Consider the following 25,661-nt stretch of genomic DNA (forward strand, 5'->3'; position numbering starts at 1 on the left):
TTCAGTGGTCAGTAGAGTATGATATAAGTGTGTGTTTTCAGAGTTGGAAAAGGCTCCACTGACTGCTCCTGTCTCGGCCTACTTATGTTTCAAATTCGTTGGATGGAAAGGCTGGTGCTTATGGTTTGGTAGAAGTATTGACACAAGAACTCCAAGGACTTGAGAGGGTGGTAGCTTATCATAGCAAAAGTCTATATTCTCTTGAGAGAAATTATTGCCCCACCTGAAAAGGAACTCTTAGCAGTGGTTAAATCTATAGAATGTTTTTATCACTATTTGTATGGGAGGACGTTTATGGTCAGGACAGATCAAGCTTCTCTGCAATGTCTCTTTAGATTCAGAAATCCCGAGGGACAGCTTGCCAGATGGTTGGAGAAACTGCAGTGCTAAGATTTCGCAATAGCACACAGCCCTGGCCATATGCATGTTAATGATGATGCCTTGTCCAAGCAGCCTTGCTGCAAACCCTGTCCTAAGAAGGAGAGCAAGGAATTAGTTGCTCAAAGGAATGGGAGTGCTTCCCTTCCTCTAATTCACAAAAGTGCCCATGTTTCTAATTCATCCACTTAACCCTGGGGTGGGGTTGCAGGAATGGACCCAGATCAACTCAAAACTTCCTTAAGAGAGAATCCTGATAGTAGGGTAGCATGTGACCGGAGAATCACTTTGCAAATGCAGCCACCTTGGAATGTAGTAAACACCACAGTTAAAGCTTTCTAGTCACAATGGGAAAGCCTGGAATTTAATGATTAAATATTGTATAGGAGCAGAGTGAAACCAGGGAGTGATGGATCCAGATACTGGTTGGTTGTGCCAGATACATTGGAAAAGGAGTTTCTGAGGTTATGTCATGATTCAAAACTCCTGGACATTTTGGGGTTACAAAATGCTACGGGAGAATTTCTATTAGGTAACACGCAAGCAGGATGTAGAAAGTTGGTGCAGGAAATCTGATCCTTGTGTTACAAAGAAGGGTTCCTCTAAAACTGGGAGTACCCTCTTGCCGCAATATCTTGTGGGAACATCAGTGTAATGCATTGTCATTGACATTCTTGAGCCCTTGCCCTGTGACAAAGGCTGGCGAGTGATATTTGCTGGTAGCTATGGGACTACTTTACAAAGTTGCCTGAGGCTTACCCAATAAGAAATCAAAAGGTTATGACAGTAGCAGAGGTCCTTGTGAATGATTTCTTCACTAGATTTGGGATTCTGAGTGAGTTACACAGAGATTGGGGTGAAACTTTAAAACCAGGGCTTTGGAGCTGTGCTCCAGCTCCGGCAAAAACCTGCAGCTCCACTGCTCCGGAACTGCTCTCTGCTCCAGCTTCGGGCTCTGCTCCAAAGCCCTGTTTAAAACCAAAGAGTTTCAACAGGATTGTGAGATTCTAGGGGTCCAAAAAACTTGCACCACCCTGGCACATCTGCAGTCTGATGATGATCGAAAGGTTCAACAGGACTTTGGGGGTTCAGCTAGCTACTGTTGTAGAACAGCACCAAGGGGACTAGGACTAGCATATCCCATTCCTTTTGATGGCTTATAGAACAGCAGTCAATGAGAGTACAAAGTGTACTACAGAACGCCTCATGTTTGGGCATGTGCTAAGGCCCACTCCCAGCAAACATTTTGTATGGAGTTTCTGAAGAGGAACAAAAGGGTTTCAACGATTTGGATGATGCAGGACCCTTGTAATCCAAAACTGAAAAAGTTCACAGTTTTGCTAGGAAAAATTTGAGAACAGCTGCTGATAAAATGAAAAAAGACTCTGTGACCTGAGGTCAGATGGGGAAACTTTTAAAAGAGGAGATGCTGGTCTGGTTCCACAGTCCTAGGAGAAAAAAGGGTAGGAGCCCTCAATTGGATAAAACTTGGACAGAACCCTACACAGTAGTAACTCAAATAAACAAAGGGGTGTGTAGGATACAGTTTGGTCCCAGGACTAAACCCAAAGTTATCCATAAGGACCACATAAAGCAGTATCAAGGAGTGTAGCGTTTCAAACAGAATGGGCAGGAATTGTCACAGCCAGCAAGTTCCACAGAAACAATAGACATGTCTCAAGAGCACACGGAAACGAAATCCAGGGAGTGAAAAGCCCCAAAGAGATTTGGGAGGGAATAAAATTATTTTATGTTGGGGATGTGAAACTGTCCTAACAGACACCATGCATATGTAAATAGTTCGTTTGTAATTTGTTAAATTAGTTCTTTTTTTTGTTTGGGATGTGTTATTGGGTGTCACCATTTTGGGCCTCATTGAGACTATTGACAAAGCTGAGGTTGATGTTAGGTAGGCGGAATGCACACTTGATATTAGCTGAAATGAAATAACTATTTCTGGTCTCTGTTTCTGTTCCTTTGTTAATGAATTTGGAAAGTTCATTTTCATGATAGCTCAAGATTTCCGTTAAAGGTGAAATTCACCTTATACAGAAGGTCCATGTGGGAGCTAAGCAGTGCAGAAGTGCTTGTGAATTTCCGCCTAAATGAAAAACAAACAAACAATTTTTGCTATCAAAACCTGATCTATATTTTTACAGAACCACTGTCTTTTACTCTGGTGCCAATGCCTTGCGTGCCAAGGCTGTTTTGGTTATACTAGAACTTTATACATTTTCCAGGAATGCTTTTAATTCTATTGGTTAACTAATGGTTACCACATTTTTTTCCTGTTGTCCTATCATTGCCTGACAGTGACAATCCACAGAACTGGGCAGCCCTTTCTCTTGATGAGCTGCACTGTAATAACCATGGTTTACATTGAGACAGTTCTTTTCATTCCAAAGCACACACAAACAAAACAGAGGTACATGTAAACCACTGAAATGCAAACACACAGAGGGGACCATCCAATATTTCATTGCGCAATACTGCACGGGAGGGAGAATTTTTGCCCAGGACATCAAAACAAACTAAACAAACTTCACTATTATGAAAGGTATAACTCTAATCCAAAGCCCCCTGAAGTCTATCAACAAGTTCAATTATCTTTAGACCAGGCCCTGGGTAAGCAGACAGGACTCCAGTTTTTAAAGTCTCATCTTCCCCTTCAGAGGCATGGAACAAAATGTACCTATAGTATTGCAGAAGCTGATGAAGGGCCATCTTGACCTTCTCAAATTTTTGGCATGTCTCTTTCCAGAAGGTCTTGATGTATCAAACCTAATTTTTAGACTATTAAGCTATTCCTCCAGATAGTAGAGGTGGCCTTTAAACATGTATCTGACAAACGCCTTTTTGTCAGATACATGTATAAATCAAATCAAACTATTAACACCTGCTGGAGCAGCCAGTGGTAAGCAAAAACAGTTCTACAGTTCAGAGAAAAGGGAAATCACAGATTTTTGCTTCATAGAAATTGTTTTCCTCTGGATAAATGTTCAGTCAATTTGGAATTCATGATGGTCCTGCCAGGTTTTTCATGTGAAGAGGGGCCCAGCGGCTCCACACAGCTCTCCTCAGTAGCGCATAAGCTACTTAGTTTAAAAAAAAATGTTATTTGAGATGATGCCAAGTGCCTGTTCTCTTGACTGGGCTCAGAGTAACGTAACGTTCAGATCAATGCAATTGTCTAGGGAAGGACAAGACCGATGCCAAAACACAGTCCATTCAAGTGGATAGAGATGATGTTATCATGCAAGGACAGGAAAAAACACGTCAAAATGAAAGGAAATTGATATTCTCTTTTACCTATGGAGTCAATGTTCCAGTGGAAAAACATAAACATCAAGGAGCCCAGAGCTGAGGCTGTGCCCTTAACAAAAGTGTGTACTCATTTGACTCAGTCCAGAAATCTAAAGGCAAACTTCTCCTAGCATATTTCGATGCTAATAGTTTTGCTCCCCAGTTGATGTTTATGGGAAATCTACATGTGCTATACAGGGACAGAGCAGAATACAGAAGTCAGGATCTGATAGGGGATACAGAGATATATCTCTGAGAAGGCAATTTTGCCCTGGAAGTTTCCATGATAAGAAGCACTTTTCACCATGACTACACTCATGTTTTTAAGTAGTTAATTACAGATGTCATTTCTGATGGAACCAAAGGATGAAAACAGAACCCCAAGTGATGACAGCTGAATTAACTTGGCTCCCATCTTTTTCTCCCTACTCCCTGACTTCTAAATGCAACTCCTTCCATCTCCTTCCTTCCCTGTGGCCACAAGAAGCGGCATCCTTCCCAACTGCAGCTTGCTGCTGCTAGCCTGCCTGTATTCCCCATCTTTGACCCAGAGCTGTTCTGGGTTCAGTGCCAGCTTCTTCCTACAACACAGGTTCTGTTGTCTCTGCTTCCACTGCACTTCATGTTTCTGGCATGACTTAGGAACAAGATCCAGCAGGAGCAGGCAGTGGGCCAAAGTTTCCCAACAGACCTAACTGCCCAGAAGTGCATTCCTCTGGCCAAACAAACTCTCTGCCAATTTTCTCCTAGTGACCACCACAACTCAGGAAATTCTCATACCCCTTGGGATTAGCCTGTGTCCTAAAGACTAATATAGCTAACTTGGTAAAAGTGTGACATTTCTTGTGACACTGGCAGTATGGGAGTCCAGTGTCAGACTTGAGGCATGCTCCACCTCTGACTAGGCTTTAAAAGTTATCCAAAAATTAACATATTGGGCCAGATCCTTAGCTGGTGTAATTTGGAATCTAGGCCACTATTACCCCAGCTGAGGATCTGGTCCTCAATTTTGCCTTCTGATTATTAATCCAACTAATGTTTCAAGGGTAGCTTTAGCTCAGTTCCTCATGCCTAGGCATAATCATCATCAGTAGGTTCCCTTCCACTTCCCATGACAGAGCTATACCTTTTATTGTCTAGTCAGGAAAAGGCTGGTGATGTTCCATATCTTGACAGTAATTAGGCATATTAAAAGGAAAGGAAGGATTTAATACAATAACCGAAATGGGCACAAAACCTCACATCAGTTACAGTATAGGGAATTATTTGGGGCCATATTCTACAGTCATTACACTTGTCAAATAGTATTACTCTAGCAAGTAGTCCATTGAGTAAAGGGGACTACTCATGTGAGGAAGGATTGGAGAATCCAGCCCTGAATTAGTGATGGGTTAGTTCCAAATCCTGAATCCAGATTTGCATCTAAACTGTCACATGGGCCTACTTTTTATTCAAATACAGTTTTACTGTGAAGAATTCTTTCATTTTTGGTTGTGAAGTCAGTTCTTTAATAACTTGCATTAAAAGTTTTTACAGCACATTCTTGTGCTGTTAACTTTTTTAAATCTAAAGTACTGTACTGTATTGTATTTGTACTCACTAAAAAGCATAAAAACTAGTTGCATAGCTTTCAGGAAACATACACAATACTATTGTACAGCAAGTAAATGCCTCTACAAACTGGGATTTCAAGAAGAGTTCAGTACATGTGTAGAGGGTAGTATATTGCCCATTGCCTAACCCTGGCTGGGAGTGTGGTGGGAGTTTAAATTTCCCCAGCACAACCTCCCCATGCTCATGCTTTAAATAGGTGAAGTGGTTTTTCACCCTAAAAGAATAAGCAAAAACACCAGAGAAGAAATAATTTCTTAAAAGAATAATAATTAGAGTTTAGGTGTTGGGGTTTTTTTTCTTCTTTTTAAAGCAGAGGTGAAAACTAGATTATTCTCCTGAAACTGGGCCAGTACCATTAGTATGTAATGTGAGATGCAGTGAGGAGGTTTTTTTTGTTTGTTTTAAAGTTTTACATGAAATTTATAGATTGAGATATGCAGCATTACAGAAGGGAACTGTGCAGCAAAACCAAGCATGAACAAGTTTGGTTGTGCCTATTCCTGCTCCTTTATGATGCATAGAGAGAGCCTCAAATTTTTATCAAGTTTTCTGCTTGTGTAATTGACACTACTGCTGCCAGCAGTGGGATTTGAACTTGAGACCTCTAAGGCTAATAGTGTGAGCCAGCTAAAAACTTTATTGCTTAGCTGGAAAAGTGGCAGATGTATTAACATATTCTATAGACCAGCTACTAGGGAGGGACAAAGATCCACATGTTCATAATTCATTCTTAGGGAAGAAAGAGAGTATACAGATAAAAACAAATGAAGTATATTAAGCTGTGAAAAAAAAAAGTCCTATGCCCACACAATATTTTTGGGCTGTGAGAACTGCTGCTCTCAAGAATCATATTACTGGAAATAGGCAAAAGAACTTTACCGTTACTGTAACTTGCCTAATCATTGCAGTATGTGAGTGCATAATTGGAGTCAAATACAAATAGTCAGATACTATTCAAATACTGCTTGTTCTTCTGAAGTGTGTAGGAGGCTGGTTTGCCTATAAACTTAACAAAATAAGTTCTTTTTATGTACTTGCAGAATCTTTGACTGAAATCTATGCTACAAGCATTGTTAATCATAGAATAGAATATTCTATTCATAGGTTGGAAGAGACCTCAGGAGGTCATCTAGTCCAATCCCCTACTCAAAGCAGGACCAACACCAACTAAATCATCCCAGCCAGGGCTTTGTAAAGCCAGGCCTTAAAAACCTTTAAGGATGGAGATTCCACCCTTCCACCCCCCAGTAACCCATTTCAGTGCTTCACCACCCTCCTAGTGAAATAGCGTTTCCTAGTATCCAACCTAGACATCCCCCACTGAAACTTGTGACCATTGCTTCTTGTTCTGTCATCTGTCACCACTGAGAAAAGCTGAGCTTCATCCTCTTTGGAACCCCCCTTCAAGTAGCTGAAGGCTGCTATCAAATCCCCCCTCACTCTTCTCTTCTGTAGACTAAATAACCCCCGTTCCCTCAGCCTCATCTTGTAAGTCATGTGCCCCAGCCAAATCACATGCAGTGGGACAAATCCTTCCTTAGAACATAGATGTTCCCCCAAATTTTACCCCCAAGAGCTACATAGTACACAAAAACTACACTATAATTTGAGTAATTTTGTTTTAAGGTCATAACATTCTACATTGCCTAACTTCCATAATTAATTACCCTTAAAAGGAAACAAATTCTTTCTTTTAAAAATTATATTTAATACTGAAACATTTCTAACCCACACTAAATGCCTGATGGCCCGTATAGTGACAGTAATTAAAAATATATTCAAAATCCTTTTCTTGCTATCCAAATACCGAGATTCATGTGCAAAATTTTGCAGCGACATAAGTGGTGGTGTAAATTACACATTGTGTAAACTGTAGTCATGAAAACAAATATAATTGGTAAATTAATGTAATATTGATTGATTAATACTGAGCTTGTATGCTGCATGCAGTAAATTCATCCTGATCATTGTTGTGTCAGCTTAAACTGGGTCTGAAATTGACTTGAGCAGTGTTGAGAATGGTGTGGCATAAGAAAGGAGGAGAGTGGAAGCGTACTTTATCTTACACCTTCCAACTAGTAACTTTTCAGGCTATAGTCTGCTCACTTCCACCTCCCATATCTATAAATTATACTCATTGCGCACCAGTTGCCAGGCTAGTGCAAGTTATTCTACTTTGCCATTTACACCAGTTTTAAGAGCATCTTTGTACAACTGAATTTGTCCCAGAGACTTTATGAAAGTTACAGCCACTTACTCTGAGCTGTATTTGACTTGAAGTCTTTTAATGACATTTTGTTGGTGTGTTTTGAGAATTGTCAGGAATATCCATAATTCGGGTGGCAGCCAAAGGTTACAACTGAAAAATATAGTTAATTTCTAAAATATGTTTCCTTGTCATCTTGATTAGTAGTCTTCTAGCTTACCTGTGAATGGCAGCTCCACAGATGCTGGAAAGGGAGGCATAAACTACATTCCCAAAGACATAGAACTGCCATAGCGGGCAGTCTGCTGGACAGAGGACATCTGCTCTCTCCTTTCTGAGATCAACTCCCCTTGTAAGGCATGTGATGGTAGTGGGGGCTAAAGAGGAAAAGAAAAAATTGAGCTCTGAGGCTTGAACAGCCTATTATAATGAATCTGGAGGATCATTTCCAATCTACCCACCGTATCTCAGTTTAAAGCACACATTTTAATTTGAAATTAAGCTACAGCCTTGTCTTGTACTGCAGCCTGGCTTTAAGGATTTGGTCACAGCATATATCATGGGCAATGACAAGGAAGATTACACACTCTTGTTTCACAATCATGTTGGAAAAAGCAAGAACCAACAAGAAATGATTGAAAGCACTGAACTACATTCAGCAGAGGAGAACACAGATGATGGTGGAAAGCTGGAGGGCATTGGAGGAGAAAGGCACCAGCAGTTCAAAGCAGCAGCAGCAGCAGCTTTCTCTGTTACTAGGGCATACGGGCATGAGGAAGGCTGCTCAGAGCCAATGAACCCCCAAAAGTGGGCAGCACTGTCCATGAAAGGAACGAGGGTCAGGGATGTGTTGACTCAGACCGTCCCCTGGACAGCCTCCACCAACAGAGCTCCTAAGAAGCTCTCAGCAGAAGCTGAAGCCACCATCCAAGATGGAATTCATAAGAGAAGGTGACAATGGTACCACCTTCACTTCACTTCAGTCCCATTAAGACTATCAGAAAAATTTAGGCCAGTGCAGTGAGGTTAGATATTCATCTGTCTGCCCCAGCAAGAGTGAATTAGGTCTATTATTGCAATGCTACCTATTTCTAGAACATGTAAACCACTGCCATGGAGAGTATAGGCGAGACAAGGTGGGTGAAGTAATATCTTTTAATTGGACCAACTTCTGTTGGTGGAAGGTACAAGCTTTTGAGCTTCACAGAGCTTGTTTTCATAGACAGTATAGAAAGCTTAGTGCAAATAACTGAAGCTGCTTTTAGTCAGTCGCTTAAAACAAATGTCATCCTTAAGTGACAAAGGACACAGTGAAAACAAGTCAACCACGTGATCAATAGACATAGATAAAATATAACTTGGCAAAGTGAAAACTTCATGTTTGTCTTTGGCTGGGATTTTGAAAAGCACCTCAGTGAGTCAGGTGCTTTTGTCCCATGGGAAGTTGCTGTCTCTTACTTCTGTTTTTTCTATTGTTAGCTCAGGCATATTATTTTCTCTTTTTAGCAACAATAACTATTTAACATACAGTACATTACATTTTGTATAGTAGTTAAAATACACCATAAACATTCAATCATTAAGATTAGCATTTATAAGAAAATTTACTTAAATATTTAAATAATAAATAAAGTTGAAAAGAAATTACAACATCCAATATACTACTTCAGTTACTGTAGACAGTTCCCTGCATCAAATATATTCCCACTTTCTGAGATTCCTAAATACAGCTGTGCACATCACAAGTACCTAAAGCTATTTTCCAAAGAGTCTTTCCATTATGTAAGTATACAAAGGGAAAGCCAAGTTATTTTACAAGATATTTCTATGTAATGGAAATGGATGGTCAAATGACTTAACTGGATGTAGGGGTCTGGTTGAGACAGTATGCCATATTAGCGCTTCTCTTTTATCTCCATCAATGTCTGCAAAATTTATTTTTTATTAAAACCCAAAAATATTACTTGGTAAATTTTTGAACTGGTGAAGACATTTTTCAAATATGAACCTATGTCATAATTCATCTTCAGAGAAACAATAGTTCTAAAATGTGTGAATTGCTCCATTTCTCTCACTATGCTGTATGATGTTAATTCTGAAGTATAATGATGGTTACATAAGGGGCAAGTTTTCAAAACTGAAAATCTGAAAGCCTTGCACCTACATTGTGTGAACAATTACTGTGACTGTATGTGGGAATTTGGCAGTTAGTCATGCAATGATTTTAGATGACTTACCATATGCAAATATACGTATGGTAACGGCACACAAATGTAGGGTCACTCCTGTGCACACATTTTTTGCATGAGGATCAAGCCTAGTTCTTTTGAGAACTTGGTATTTAATGTGCACATCATTAACTATTCTATCCCCAGTCAACGTAGCACATCCATCGAGTGTGGGAGTGTGGCAAACTTGGGATTTTTTCAGGAGTAACATCACTTCTGCCTCACAATCTGATCCCTGACTGGATACCGATATTGACTTTCTAAGAACAAATCTTGCCCCTGACGTCTTTGCAACAGATTTTTTTCCTCTCCATTAACTACTGTATCATCAGCTATTCAGTCTATAGGCCTAAAATGTAGAAATTCTACCAGCAAAAAACATCTTAAATGGATCTGAATAGATTCCAAGGCCAGAAAGGACCATTGTGATCATCTAGTCTGACCTCCTGTAGGCCATTGAACTTCCCCAGTAACTTCCTAGAGCATACAAAATAGTTCTTTACCAGCTTCACCAGTACATACCCTGGGCTGCAGAGGTTTTTAGGGGGGTCTGGGACTAACTCTGTAAGTGAGGCACCCTCATCATGAGAGGAGGCCCAGATGGGGAATTGGGGGGTCCACCTTGCAGCAGCAGCTTGATTCGTGTCATGAGGGACTGAGCCCGGCTCCCCACTCTGGGCATTGTGACCTGGACATCATGACAGAGGGGCTGCTGGGCCAAATTTCAGTGAGTGTTGCTGTGACCTGGTGCACCAGGTTGCAGCACTACTCGCTTTGGGGGCCCTCTCAAATAGGAAGTCCTGGGGCAAACTCCCCTTTCTCCCCCTCTGGGACAGCCCTACCCATATCACTCATACTTGCAGCAAAGATCACATGTGATACTATTACTAAAAGTGCTTTACCTTGGCATCACAGCAAACAATTCTGTTTTTTATTAGCATATTGAACATACTGCATGCCAGTGAGACCACCCAAAAAGTCACATTTTTATCTCATTTACTATTTTATAAATGTGTTAGTTTAGATTTTTATCAATGCATTTGCCAGTAAGGGCCTTATTTTCAAAATAGAAGAAGTGCTAGGAACAGAAATGCAGGAGGAGCTGTGAGATAACTTTCTGGATATTTCTGTGTGCAAATACCATATTACACATTTAATCACAGTAATTGTGTGTACCAGATACGCATATAATTGTGCATGAAGTTTTGCAGATGAGCCTTGGCATCTGATATTTTGAAAGTTAAACCTATAATATGAGAGACTTAAAATGGGGAAGGGGAAGGAGTGAAATGAGGACCTCTAAGCTTTGTCAAATCATTTAAAATACTTTTTTTTTGGATATTTATGAAATGTTTTTGTTTTACTTAAAAAAAGTTAACATCTTTCTGTGCCTCTAGGGTCCATCTTGTCCTATTTAGATTGTAGGATCTTCAGGGCAGGGACAGGGACTTTTAAAATTTGAGTCTTATACAGAACTAAGCATATTGTTAGTGCTTCTAATTCTCAGGAAGTGACAGCCACAGCACTTAAATTCTGCATTACCCTCTGGGTACTACTTGCTTTCAGATATAATACTTACATTGGGTCAGAGCCTAAGCCACAAGGTATTATTATTCAGAAAGCTCATGCCACTTGCCTCAGAAATATTTCCAGTATATAAGGCAATTGTACTTGAACAAACAGGTTAAGTTTCATCCAGACTGGGGTTGTTGTTTTTTAATGTAAAGGAAACAATTTTATCTCTGTAAATAGTTTCATATGATTTTCAGATTTAAAAGTAGCAGGTCCAAAAATTTGACTAAATATTTCCAGGAAAGCAATTGGCTAAAATAAAATCAAGAGCATACTGGCAATGAGGGTATAACTCCTCTTCTATAAATTATGTAAGGAAGAGATTCCCTTCTCTTCAGGCTAAGAGATTCTCCATTTTTTGTTACAGTCATGACAATACTCCTATCCAATTCCATTAGTATCAATGGGAACCGTGTACACTTCCAAGAGCAGATGAGGCAGGTGGCCTGGTATAATTGTTTAAGTACAAGTCTGGAAGTCCAAAGCTCTATTCCCATTTCCTTTGCTGACTGGATAACACATCATGGGATTACCTGGTTGTCAGAGGTGCTGAGCAGTACATCCCCAGCTCCCACTGATATCAAGTACCTTTGAAATTCTGGTCATTAACTTCTCATTCTCAGTTTCTGCAGCTATAAAATGGGCACAAATATTTACCAGCCTCAAAGGAGTGTTGTGGGGATTAAGTAGTTAGAGTCTGTAAGGAACTTTGAACCCACAAAGTGCTTACAAAAATCCTCTGTATTATAATTAATTAGAGTTCCCACAGTCTCCCTTCCCCAATGATCTCAGTTATTTAAAGATACCACTGTACCCATCACTACAAGTGAGCAACCTAAAGGTCTTTTCCTCTGGCTCACTGACACTATTATATAGTCTACTCTCTGCTTCATGCCAGCCCATTGTGTGCAAGGTTGTAGAGCTAGTCTGTCCCTGTGATAAGAGAAACAGATTTTCCTTTTGATTCTAATTTGTTATTTTAAGTTCCTCTCAGGGAATTAGTTACATCTTTTTTGGTTTAATCTTCATAAATTCATGGCTATGTAATGGTGCCTGTTGCCATGATGCTGATGTGTCCTGATAGTCCCTTGCCTGGCTTTCCTCTTTCATTTGTCATGTGTCTTGGTAATCTATGGAAAATTCAGCACGCTGTTTGATTTTAATTGACTTTCTGAAATTCACATTACTCATATTTGCAAGCAATTAAACTGGCTCCTGGTGAAATGGCTAATTTAGGGACAAATGCAGGAATCTAGCATTCAACCCAAATAGTGAGATGTACACTGGTTATCTCTAAGAGATACCTCTCCACAGACTGCTGTGCAGCCACAGAGCCACTGCACAGGGTATCTCAGCTCTGGTGGCTGAGATAACATGTCGTACCCCACACATGCATCACAGTCATGATTTTGGGAACAGAAGAAGGGCCAAAGGGTCAAGAGCCTCTGGTCCTCCCACAATCCCTCTCTCAGCTGCACAGTGATATGCATTTCTTGCATAGCCCTTCCCCCAAACAATCCAACTCCTTTCCTAGTTCAGAAGAACTACATCAATTCTGCTGCCAGGAAGAACTCTGTAGCCACAGACATGGGAGCTGGATTTGATTGATAGTCTCACCCTTTCCATACTTGTATGGTCTAATAAGTTTTCCTCTACTTTTAAATGTTCATTTGTAGACCTCCACCAGTCTCCCCATGTTACAGTTAATATTACTGTTATGTTTGTATTGTTCTTCTCCAGTACAGCAATTTGGTATGCGCATAATTAATAATAATTTAGAAATTAAATCATTTTGGTCTGATGCCAAACTTTTTACCTTCTTAAGTACACATCCAAATTCAACACTGAGGATAAAGCCTGTTCAATGCATTAAAACATTTGAAACATAGAGAGGTCCTTTTAAATATTCAGTGGTTTGACTATCTGTGCCTACCTTAATTGCAAATAACAATTGTAGTAGATAAATGCTAATGAAAATAGTTACCCATAAGTTACACCCCTAAGTATTTTTCACTCGATCCCCGTTCTATTTCTGAATGAATTTGATAGAACTTTCCCTTAATTTCATGAAAATGTTTTGTGATGGGAATTTGAAAACCTAGACCCTAAATCTAATTACGTTGCAGGAGAAAAGCTTATCTTGCAATTTATCATCACAGATCCATTCATGTCCACTATAGACTCCCAGTGGCGTTTGGAGTGCACAGTGAATGAAGGATTGGGTTTTAAAAACTCCAAGAAAATGACCAAACTTCCACTCTATCATGGCTTGCACATACACTCTATACTTCACAGAAACACAACACCTCAGAATATTGTGTGGAAACACACTTTCTTCCTGATTAAAACATGATTTAATGGAGGAAGTTCCATGTAGAAAGATAAGGATGGATGTCTTGCTTCAGTGCTGGACCTACAAAAGACAAGGGAGAACCTATTACAAAGGTGTTTAAGTCTGTCTTCTCTCCTATGACATCCATCAAATAACCATACTATAGGTTTAAACATTTTGTGACCCAAGAACCTCTTAATGCCACCTGGCAAGGGAGTGCAGAAGGGTTACAGGAATCTCCTGATTCTCATGTGTGCATTCTGGTTCACCAAAGAATGCCATCTGAGGTCTCAAATGAAAGCAAGTGTCACACCAGACAGCAATATCACTGTGAAATGTATGTACAGATGCTATGTAAAGAATTATGTATATATTAGGGCTTTCACACGATTAAAAAATATTCATTGCAAGATTAATCATGCAATTAATCGTACTGTTAATAATAGAATATTATTTAAATATTTTTGGATATTTTCTACATTTTCATATTGATTTCAGTTACAACACAGAACACAAAGTTTACAGTGCTCATTTTATATTTATTTTTATTACAACTATTTGTGCTATAAAAACAAAAGAAATAGTATTTTTCAACTCATCTCAGACAACTACTATAATACAATCTCTTTATCATGAAAGTTGAACTTACAAATGTAGAACTATGTACAAAAAATAACTGCATTCAAAAATAAAACAAAGTAAAACTTTAGAGCCTACAAGTCCACTCAGTCCTACTTCTTGTTCAGTCAGTCACTCAGACAAACAAGTTTGTTTACATTTGCAGAAGATAATGCTGCCCACTTCTTATTTACAATATCACCTGAAAGTGAGAACAGGTGTTCACATGGCACTGTTGTAGCCGGTGTCTTAAGATATATTAAATATATGCCAGATGTATTAAAGATTCGTATGTCCCTTCATGCTTCAACCACCATTCTAGAGGATATGTTTGCAGGATTCTGCTCGATAACAACCCAAAGCAGTGCAGACCGATGTATGTTCACTTTCAACATCTGAGTCAGATGCCACCAGCAAAAGGTTGATTTTCGTTTTTGGTTGTTCGGGTTCTGTAGTTTCCACATCAGCAGGGCCGGCTCCAGTGTTTTTGCCACCCGAAGCGGCGAAGAAAAAAAAAAAGCCATGATCGGCAGCACTTCGGTGGCGGTAGACCGTTCTTTGGCTGCAATTTGGCGGCAGGTCCTTCCCTCTGAGAGGGACTGAGGGACCTGCCGCAAAAGAGCCAGATGTGCGGCCCCTTTCCGTTGGCCACCCCAAGCACCTGCTTGCTGCACTGGTGCCTAAAGCCAGCTCTGCACATCAGAGTGTTACTCTTTTAAGACTTCTGAAAGCATGCTCCAAACCTCATCCTTCTCAGATTTTGGAAGGCACTTCAGATTCTTAAACCTTGGGTCAAGAACCAGGAGCCATTTTAATTGCTTGCAAATATGAGTAATATGAATTTTAGAAATCTCACATTGGTACCTTCTTTGTGTTTTGTCAAATCTGCAGCGAAAGTGTTCTTAAAACGAACATGTGCTGGGTCATCATCCGAGAGTGCTATAACATGAAATATATGGCAGAATTCCAGTAAAACAGACCAGGAGATATACAACTCTTCCCCCAAGGAGTTCAGTCACAAATTTAATTAACACTTTTTTTTATTTTTAACAAGCATCATCAGCATGCAAGCATGTCCTCTGGAATGGTGGCTGAAGCATGAAGGGGCATACAAATGTTTAGCATATCTGGCATGTAAATACCTTGCATTGCTGGCTACAAAAGTGCCATGTGAACACATGTTCTCACTTTCAGGTGACATTGTAAATAAGAAACCAGCTGCATTATCGCCCGTAAATGTAAACAAACTTGTCTGTTTTAGTGATTGGCTGAACAAGAAGTAGGACTGAGTGGACTTGTAGGCTCTAAAGTTTTATATTGTTTTGTTTTTGAGTGCAGTTATGTAACAAAAAAAATCTACATTTGTAAGTTGCACTTTCACAATAAAGAGTTTGCACTACAGTATGACGTGAATTGAAAAATATTATTTTGTTTATCATTTTTACAGTGGAAATATTTGTAATAAAATAATATAAAGTGCACATTGTACGCTTTGTATCCTGTGTTGTAATTGAAATCAATACATTTGAAAATGTAGAAAAACGTAAAAAAATATTTAATAAATTTTAATGGGCAGTCCATGTTAAAAAGTGAGATTAAAACTGCTATTAACTCAAAAAAATTAATCGTGTTAAAAAAATTAATCACGATTAATCACGTGAGTTAACTGTGATTAATTGACAGTCCTAATATATATATTATATATTAGGACTGTCAATTAATCACAGTTACCTCATAAATTTTAATGGGCAGTCCATGTTAAAAAGTGAGATTAAAACTGCTATTAACTCAAAAAAATTAATATATAAAAATTATTATATATTAGGACTGTCAATTAATCACAGTTAACTCACGTAATTAATCGTGATTATTTTTTTTTTAATTTTTTAATTTTTTTTGTTTAATATTTTTTTTTTAACATGGACTGCCCATTAAAATTTATTAAATATTTTTTGACGTTTTTCTACATTTTCAAATGTATTGATTTCAATTACAACACACAGGATACAAAGTGTACAGAGTGTATATATGTATATACAAGATATATATATATATAGATAGATATATTCTTAAAGTTTGTATCAACGTGTTAGTCACCAGAAAAGGTGAAAAACAGGTTATCTGTCAGACAAGAGATATCGATTCATCTATCTGTTTACATGTGAACTGAGTATTGTTTCATTCAGAATGGGTCCCCTTATCACCAGTCTGAACTGAATGCAAATGAAGGATTGTAAAAAAGAACTGCCAGGAAGGGAAACACACTTTAGATGTGGAGATAGAGAACTTTATCTTGAGGTGCATATAGGAGATTTGCTTGAGTATATTGGGTGGGGCAAAGAGCCTGAACAGACATCCTTCACCGAGGAAGAAAAAGGACAGCACTTTTGTTTCATAAATGAAGGGTCTAGGCCAGGCTTGGTTGAAAATGCTAGAGAATTTAGGGTGAGTTAAGTTTCTTTAGACAAAAGTGTAACTTGCTAGTTTAGTCTCTAGAAAGCGAGTTATGATTTTGTTTTTTATGCACCCATTTGTCTCCAAAGTTCTTATTCATTATTATTTGAATCTCTAATCTTTGATAATAAATGTATTACTGTTTTCACTATAAATATATCTAAGTGTTGTGGTGTTAAACAAAGTGCTGTCCTGAGTTACAAGATGGTGTACACTGTTCCTTGGGAACAGCAGACCTGATAATTCTGTGAGTGTTCAGTGGATAAGGGCTGGACATTGCAGGGAACACTGAGTATTCGGGCATGGGTCTGTGCTTGAACAGAAGGAGTGAGGCCTACAGGGGTCTGGAAGGCAGCGCTTGTGCTGCTAGAGGCCACTAGTTTCAGAGAACTGACCCACAGCAGGCACAGACATAGCTGCTTCGTGCTAAGGGGCAGGCAGTGGTGAGGTGCTTCACAACCCTGGATACCCCTAGGATGCATCACACATTCTATAGCTTGTCAATCCAGTACTTTCCTAAATTACCATCTTTGCACTATACAGTTCTGCTACTTATTGCTGCAAAAAAATGAACAACTTTCACACAACTGTCAAACAAGAGTCACTAAACATTTAAAGGGAGTCTTATCAAGGTAAAATCCACAACTAAATGTTGGGCTATGTTGCCCTGTGTTGCTTGGGTATAGGAGAGAGCAGAATCTGTCCCAATATATTTAAAGAACAGTTTCATTGTAAACTATCATAAAGCCAGGGATTATGAAGAGTGAAATAGCTTTCAGTCATGTCACTGCTTATGCTGTTTTTTTCCTTTTGCCGTTTTTGTACTGCTTGGACAGTGAAACTGAAGTATTCACTTTCCTTTTCTGCCTCAAGCCTTCAAACAAGCATGTGTTTAAATTACACAGAGAAATAGTCCCACACGTCTTGTCTATACTGGGAAAATGCATCATGTTGGAAAACATGTTAACTAACAGGTTTATACTAACACAATTTTGCCCTGAGCATAGACAAGGATAACTGGGTTTAAAAATGTGTTAACCGGTCATGGCTATGTTGGCTGGGTTTTTGTTTTTGTTTGTTTGTTTTTGACATTTCATTTATACTGTTTTGTTTCCTTTTGAACAGCCTAGGGTTAACTAAGACCAGCTAACAAATTACCAACATACACAGGTGTTTCCAGGATTGGGCAGATATGGTCAGTTTCATTTGTGGCATCTAGAGGCTAATCCAGCTCCCACTGAAGTGAGCTGAAATATTCCTATGGATTTCAATGGGATCAGTAGGCTCAAGAGTAAAAATTTTGAAAGCACCTAAGTGATTTGGGAGCCTAAATCCCTTTGACTTTCAGTGAGACTTAGGTTCTTAAGTCACTTTTGAAAATGGGATGTAGGTGGTTTTGAAAATGTTGCCCCAAACCTCTGATGCGCTAATGTCATGTTGTTGAGTGAGTGTGGGTGGGGAAATATTTTTTAAAGTTTTCATTTTTTTAAATGCATACAAATTTCTGTTAATATTACCTTATGGAAAACCATTTAAAGCAAACCTAAGCAAGGGCATAAATTAAATTGCCAGTGTCCCTTTAATATCTCTTTAGTTGCTTTGACAGAGACCTTTAATTTACAGGACTTTATCCCAGTTAGGAAGGATCCTAAAGAGTTCTTCTATTGTTCCCTGCCAGTGTCGCAAGCTATTCCCTCTCTTTATATTGACCTGCAAAAGAAACGGGCAAAATTGATCCTGGTTTAGGTTCTGCATTACAGCCTAGTTAGGAGGTCCTCAGTAATGATTTGTATCTAGCAATTGGACACCAGGCCATCATACTAACATTAAAGAGTTTGCCAAAAGTTAAAACAAATAAACAAACAAAAATAGCAAAAGAAATTCTTATATGATACATATGAATTTGAAGTCACTCACCATTTGGGGTCAGGATGATGCTCTGCTTCCAGGAATTCATTGCTGGACAGGAGCGATTCTGGATCTTTTCTTTTGCCCTTGCTTCTCTCCCATTGATGGAGGGAATAGACAGAGTTTCATTTGGGAACATGGTCCCCAAGCCAAAGTGGTTGCACTCCTTAGTTGCTCGACTGATTTGCCTTCTTTAGTTTTTCTACTGCCATGTGTCCACTTGGGTGTGATTCCGACTCCATGGAGTCACCGTTCTCCCAACAGCAGAGTTTCACTCATCCGTGACACTTGTCAATATGCCACCCATAGTCTGTTGGGCACTTTCTATACGTCTCTTCCCTTCCAGGGTAAAATCATGGCAGAACAGGCTTATAATGTTTGCATTGAGTCTTATAGTCATATGTTTGTAGGTTGTCTGATGACAAATCCTTTTTAAGCTTTGTGAGTATGTCTCACTCTCTCATATACATACACTACTACATTTACCGTTCAGTTTGTTACACTATAGAGAAGTTAGATACCTTTGCCTCCTGGAAATACCAACCCGCTCCATTCTCCATCTCCTTCTATGCTTCTCACTTTTAAAAGACAAGTCTTGTGATATAGCTACAAACCTATGTTCTCCCCTCAAAGAATTATGTCAAATAATATGGAACCAACAAAACAAAACAAACATTCTATACAACATTGCTCAATCATTTTACTTTTTGACGTATGCTATCTCCCATGTTTGATCTGTTTAGTTTATTAGCTTTTTGGAGCAGGTATCTTGTTTGTGAAACACCTAGCACATTATTGGTACTAAAGAATAAAATAATAAAAATACAATAAAAATATTTTTCTTGTGTATCATTGTATCTGGATAATCCCATTTGCAAGCTGTGTTTTGTTTACTTTTTTGGCTGGAGAGAGGGAGGATAATATAAGTTCAGAAGGAAGTATTAGTTAACAGTTACCCCATCTCGAAATTCTCTTTCACAACCAGATAGTATGCAGGGAAGGAAAGGCTGGTGTTACATCCCATCCCATCCCATATAGAAACAGCATTGTTTTTTCCCTTCAATATAGACGTGGATTTCAGAGCACTTTGAAAATCCAGTTTTGAATGGAAATGGTGCTGCAGTCTTAACTCTGGAGTAGTTAGCAGTGGCTCAGTAACCCAATGACGGCATGATAGGGTAAAGAGACGCAGTTAGCATCTAGATTCAACAAATAAATAGTTCTAGGAGCTCTGAGATGTGATCCCATCAATGTGGTTTTAGTCTGAATATTTGCGTGTTTTACAGAATCTGCTAATACTATGCGAAAAGCAAGGTCACGCTGGTGCTAGACTTTATATAAAAGAAAAAGGCTACTGTGTGTTCAGTCATTTCTTACCTTATAGCATAAACAAATTCCCAGTAGCCCATACACAAAGAATTATTATTTTCCTATCACCGTTAAAGTAAGAAATTTTCAGGTGAGATAGAAAAGGATTCTACAATCACAAGCCAGGCTGCTTTTGTACGTGGTTTAACTTGCACTTGGTGTGTGACTATTAAAGCCGTGAATAGTTACCGAGATGCTTGAACGCCCCACAATTAGACATTTTAAACTGATCTAAATAATGAAAAAAAGTTCGCTTGGAAAAACCAAGCGCAAATTTGTATTTAGCAATTGCGGAATTCCCTTAAGTCAAGCCCTACGCTGGAAATGTATGTCCGGGGTTGTAGCGGGAGATGATCGCTAGTGTGTCGAACTGGCTCAGCCCTGCAGAGAACCACTTTAGAGGCACCATCAGTTGGAGACCCATGAAGGGTCCTATGTAAAAACCGGAGTCTCTGAGACATAACGGAGACGATCAACTCACCCGAGCCGTCGCTTGCCCGCCCCGGGCTGGCCAGCAGGAAGCCACCTGTAATCAGAGACGCAGAGGGGTTCAGTAGCGGCCCCACAGCCGAGCAGCGTAGCTGGGCGCGGGGCGCGCCGGGCCGCGGGGTTCGGAGCGGAGCCGCTCCCCACCTACCTACCTAGCAGCATCAGCACGGGAGACATGGCGGCCGCGCAGGCGGGCACCTGGGGAGAGGGAAGAGACCTTCAGCGCGGCGCTCGGCAGCGGCAGGGTGAGCTGGCGCCGCCCGCCGCCCGCCGCCCCCCGCCCCGGGGTGCGCTTAACTGGAGTTAGGGGCGCCGGTGGCCAAGCCCCGGGGTGTCTCCGGCCCCGGGCTGGCAGGGGGAGTGTGCGCACCTGCGCGGGCAGGGCGGGCTCTGCTGCGCCCAGGCTCCGCGCGGACCCCGGCCGGGGACCTGCCCCAGGAGCTCCTGGCGGGGGAGCCGGGGGGAGAGAGACAACCCACCCCGGGAGCTGCCGCACACGGCCTGGCTGGCGGCGCGGCTGCTGCGGCTGGTGCCTGTGACAGCGCCGCGAGCCCCGCGCGCGCTTTAAACCCTGCCGCGAGCGCATGAGCACTGGGCAGGCCCGCGCTGCCTGGGTGGCCTGGGCGGGCGACCCGGCGGGGAGGGAGCGAGCGCCAGGCTGGCGGCCTCACTGGTAAATTGCCTGAGGGCAGCAGCAGGCAGATGCGCGGGGCGCCGGCAGGGCCTCTTCTCCCGGCCCTGCAAGCCGATCGGAACGGATTCTCAGGCAACCGTGTAAACCTGGCCGCCTGTGGAGTGACTCCGGAGTCACACCTGGACAAGTGAGGCCGAGGAGCTCTACTCTGCCCCCAGAGGGTCGATGGACACACAGGCAAACAGCCCCGCCGCCCATCCGGGCCAAACCTTGGGCGATCGTGTACAAGCTCATAGACAGTCCCTTACCATCTGGTGGGATAGCAGTGTGAGCTGCATCTTGTGCAAGGACAGCTCATTGCTGGGCAGGAGGGAGCTCGGCTCCTTTCTCTCGCCTCCCCTTCTCTCCCGTTGGTGGAAGGGATGGACATTTTCCTTTGGGAACAGGAGTCTCCAAGACAAAGCCGTTGGGTTCCTCAGCCGATTCCCATCCTGTAGTTTTTCTATTGCCATGTGTCCACTTGGGTGTGACTCTGGCTCTGTGGAGTCACCGTTCTCCCATCAGCAGCGTTCCACTCACACCTGACACTTAGCAATATGCAGCCCACCGCCTGTTGGGCATTTTCTGTACGTCTCTTCCCTTCCTGGGCAAAATCGTGGCAGAACAGGCTTAAAGTGTTTGAACTGATTCTTGTGGTCAGACCAGCTTCGGAGCTCTGCAGATGTCAAATTCTTTAATGTCTGTGAGTGAGTTTGAATCACACACACACACACGAGTCTACTGACCCCTTTCAGTTTGTTACACTGTAGAGATACCTTTGCCCTCTGCAACAGCCTCTCAAGCTTCTGCCTGTAAGATTTGTAAAGGTTCAGGGGAGCTATTGTTCCCTTTCTTTACACATTATGTTATCTGCAAAAACAAGGAGGAGTCCTTGTGGCATTTTAGAGACTAACAAATGTATTTGGGCATAAACTTTCGTGGGCTTAAACCCGCTTCGTCCACAAAAGCTTATGCTCAAATAAATTTGTTAGTCTCAAAGGTGCCACAAGGACTCCTAGCTGTTTTTGCTGATACAGACTAACACAGCTACCACTTTGAAACTTGTCATGATCTTATCTGGTGGTTATGATGTTCCAGGTGCATCTTTTGTAACATAACGTTTTAAGCAAATGTCAGTCAGCTGGGCTGTCGGTTACCTCGTCACAACATTTTGTTCTGAATAGGAGCTATTGTACGTGGATAAAAAGAAATGAGGGGGGCTCTTTGTCTTTCCCTAGGAAAATGGCACGTTTTATCCTAGCTCTTTGTACAATCATTGGCCCAAACTGCAAACCCTGTATATAATGGAAATCATTTCAAGCCAGGGAGTGCAGCAGCACCCCTTGTTCCAGCACCTATGTGTACAATCGCAGCGTGCAGGGTGTAGCCTGGAGGGAAATGAACTGCTGTAGCTGGTCTCCTTAAATCCACAAGGCAAAAGTCCCTCCAGGTCTGCGATGGAGTGACACCAGCCCGGTTATAAATGGCTTATTTGCGTGTTTAATAGAATCTGGCACGTCTACTCATGCCAACAAATCCCGTATACCAATTAATTTGAACCTAATTAGAACTAAGTGGTCTCTAAAATTGCTGTTTGCGTTTAGATTTGTTGAAAATCTAATCCGATTTTGGTTTAAATCATTGGTATACAGCTAGTTACTTCATCCCCACCGATGAACAGCTATGGTGAATCCAAGCACACATGAACCATGCGTTTTGAGTGGATAGTCGTTTTCCCCCAACCCCTCTTGAAAATGTTTACAAAAACGTAGCTTTTCCTTATAATCTGTTTTGCATTTGTTCTGAACTGAGTGTTCTGTGTGAAATGCTGATGATGCAGGACGGTTGGGCACCACAGATACTATCGCTGTTTGGGACGATCATATTACTTATATATGGAGGAGTGAATACTAGCCTGTAAGCATATTTTCAGGGGTATTTGTAGGTCTTTTTTTTTTAAATTACTTCAGCCACGTTCCTGCTCCTTTAGCGGTTGCTGTCTATAAACACACATGTGGTTGACTGTTATTAGCGCAATTGTTCCTGGAAAGGGACATTTAAAATTGCACGAGTACTCACGGAAATTAAAATAGTAATTGGCTTTCCATGAGCGTTTGTAGCAGCAAATTGATTGTAAGTGATATTACACTTATCCAGTCAGTGAACAGAAATGGCAGCATGGTTCCTTTGTGATAAATCTAATCAACACATATCGAATTTTGGAGTCTGAATAATAAATTACAAAATAATTGAGTTTTGTGAAATACATCAAATAATTCTGAATAACAAATACATCTGAGAAAATGACAATCTGTTCACTGACATTTTGCAAATAGGAAAAAAAAGGAAAATGTTATCAGATAAATGATTTTCTGCAAGGCATCAGATAAATGATTCATCATTAATTATTTGTTCAACTCTGCTGTCAGTTGTTAAATTGGAATTGTGTGTATTGACTGCCAAAACATGGGGCTGTCTCTGCCATCTGCTCTGATCACTACAGAAACATATTTCTGTGTTTCCAAGATTGCAGTCCGGAATCAGATGGGGGTGGGAGAAAGAGGCGGTACTCTACAAAGTTCCACCCACAAAATAAGCTCCTCCTATGTGAGTCACCAAAATTAGATACTGCTGACTAGGCTGTGTAGATGTTCAAAATGTGATCATGTGTTCACTCTGAGGTCTACTGGGATCCTTGATCTTGGCTTTCCTAGATGGGGCTTCACTATGTCTATAGGCTCTGCTAGGCTCCTTCAGCCTGGGTTTTTCTTAATAGGGAGGAGGGAATGGGTGGTATCTCCCAAATTTGTCCACTGAGATGGCCCTCTCAGTAAATTCTGCAGATCTGTGATCCTCCCTCTCTGTTCCCACATAAGAAATGAAATATTTAACAATGTTGACATTTACACTGTGGTCATCACTGGCCTCTGAGTTAAGTCCTGATTGAGATGATTTAGTCAGTTCACATCTCTCTGAGCGATTATTCTAGACTTTCTGCAGATTCAGATAGACACCTGTTCCTTGGTTTCACTCATGTAAGTAGGTCAACATACAGCCACTGCAGTAATTAAAGCATGTTCACCCTATGCTCCTTCTGTTGTGCATCCTCACCAGGAGCGCTTCCACCAACTTAACTGTCTGGGGCATTGTGAGGCACTGACAGATGGAACTCCCCCTCACTCTGGGGCTGACAAATGGAGCCCCTCATCCCACCCCAGGGCTGGCAGCATCTGCTTGTAAAATATATCCAATTCACTGTCACTTGGTGCATTTGTTGGTGGATATATTTGGATTATTGTACACTTGACGCATCTTGTTTGCAGCCTGGCTGATGTTATTCTGTTGTTTATTGGCTCCCAAGCCAGTAGGGTCTTGCTATATATAAGGTTACCCAAAATAATTCCTAAATCTCTTTCATGTGTTCCTCCTCCTGAATAGCAGATTATAGCACCATCAGACACCATCTTGCCATACCTTGACCATATTGTCTCACTGATGCCAAGTATGTTCAGATGGTATTTTTTCATTTCTTGTGAATCTGTGCCAGTTTTTCCATACTATACAAAGTATATACGTTCCATGTGCCTACTCTTGTACAGATCCGAATACCGGTATGTTGTCTTCAGATCTCAGCTTCCTTTTGGCTTTCACCGGGCTCTGTCATACTTGGGTTTTGAGCTCCATCTGCCCCTCCTGTCCTCCAGTTTTGGTTTAACAACTGTTTCTATTGCATTAAGGGTTTTACCTGAGTGGGGCGCAAACCCAACTGCAGAAGCATCCGCTTTTATCTGGGCTTTATCTATAAGGCCTTTATTAATTAAACTTTAATTTTTATTCCATTCAGTTTCTTTCACTCAGAAAATAAGGTGTCCCACCTCTATTCATGCACTTTGCTGCTTTTCTTTCCCATTCTCCTTTCTCTATTTTTCTCCCTCTTCCCTGACTTTGTGTCTTTCCTCTTCTCTCTGCATTTCTTTCCCTGCAGCAACTCCCAATCTTGCCTCTTGGAGCTTCATTCCCACCCGCTCCCTACCTATTCCATCCACTAAAATGATCAGCAATGAAATGGTTATCACGGACTCACAGATCGTGCCCACTCATGGCCCCATGCGGTCCGTGGGGGGTGCCCCTTTCAGTGAGACAGCCCTGCTCGGGGTCCGCTCTCTCTTGGGGTCAGGCGCCTCCACCTCCTGGAGTCGCACCTCTCTAAGCCTTAGCATGTCTGTCTCTCGCCCTGGGTCCCCTCAAGGAGTCCACACTCTGGACCCCCCGGGCCTCCTCACCCTCGAAGGGGTTGATGCAACCCTGTTCTCGAGACCAGAGTGACTATCAGCCAGCATAAAACAGGAGGGTTTATTGAGAGTTGAACACAGCACAGGAAACTCTCAGGGCCTCAGGCCTGGCCTCCCTCAGCACAGCATATCCCAGTCCCCCTGCATCCAGGTGGGCTCTGCCTGCTCCCCCTTTCCAGCCCAGAGCCCCCCTGCTTCCCAGCTGGGCCTCCGATATCCCCGGCCC

At 41.3% G+C, this 25,661-nt stretch overlaps 1 protein-coding gene across 3 annotated transcripts in view; it reads right to left on the reverse strand.

Annotated features, from left to right (window-relative positions):
• COCH (cochlin) overlaps positions 1 to 21,631 on the reverse strand; it is a 38,707-nt gene extending 17,076 nt beyond the window's left edge. Inside the window, exons 1-4 of one of the 3 annotated variants that reach the window (XM_039533163.1) lie at positions 21,413 to 21,631; positions 20,623 to 20,668; positions 20,463 to 20,507; positions 7,722 to 7,878 (exon numbers count right to left, since the gene is read on the reverse strand). In XM_039533163.1, the coding sequence (XP_039389097.1) occupies positions 7,722 to 7,878; positions 20,463 to 20,507; positions 20,623 to 20,668; positions 21,413 to 21,616 (452 nt within the window). In that variant the 5' untranslated portion in view covers positions 21,617 to 21,631. Of the gene's footprint in view, positions 1 to 7,721; positions 7,879 to 20,462; positions 20,508 to 20,622; positions 20,669 to 20,949; positions 21,034 to 21,152; positions 21,172 to 21,412 lie in introns of those variants that run through there. The other 2 variants (XM_039533165.1, XM_039533164.1) reach the window with 2 other exon arrangements.
• Between the last annotated feature and the right edge of the window lie 4,030 nt (positions 21,632 to 25,661).

The sequence above is a fragment of the Mauremys reevesii genome, linkage group 4 (genome assembly GCF_016161935.1).
Source record: "Mauremys reevesii isolate NIE-2019 linkage group 4, ASM1616193v1, whole genome shotgun sequence".
In the NCBI taxonomy this organism is placed as follows: Eukaryota; Metazoa; Chordata; order Testudines; family Geoemydidae; genus Mauremys; species Mauremys reevesii.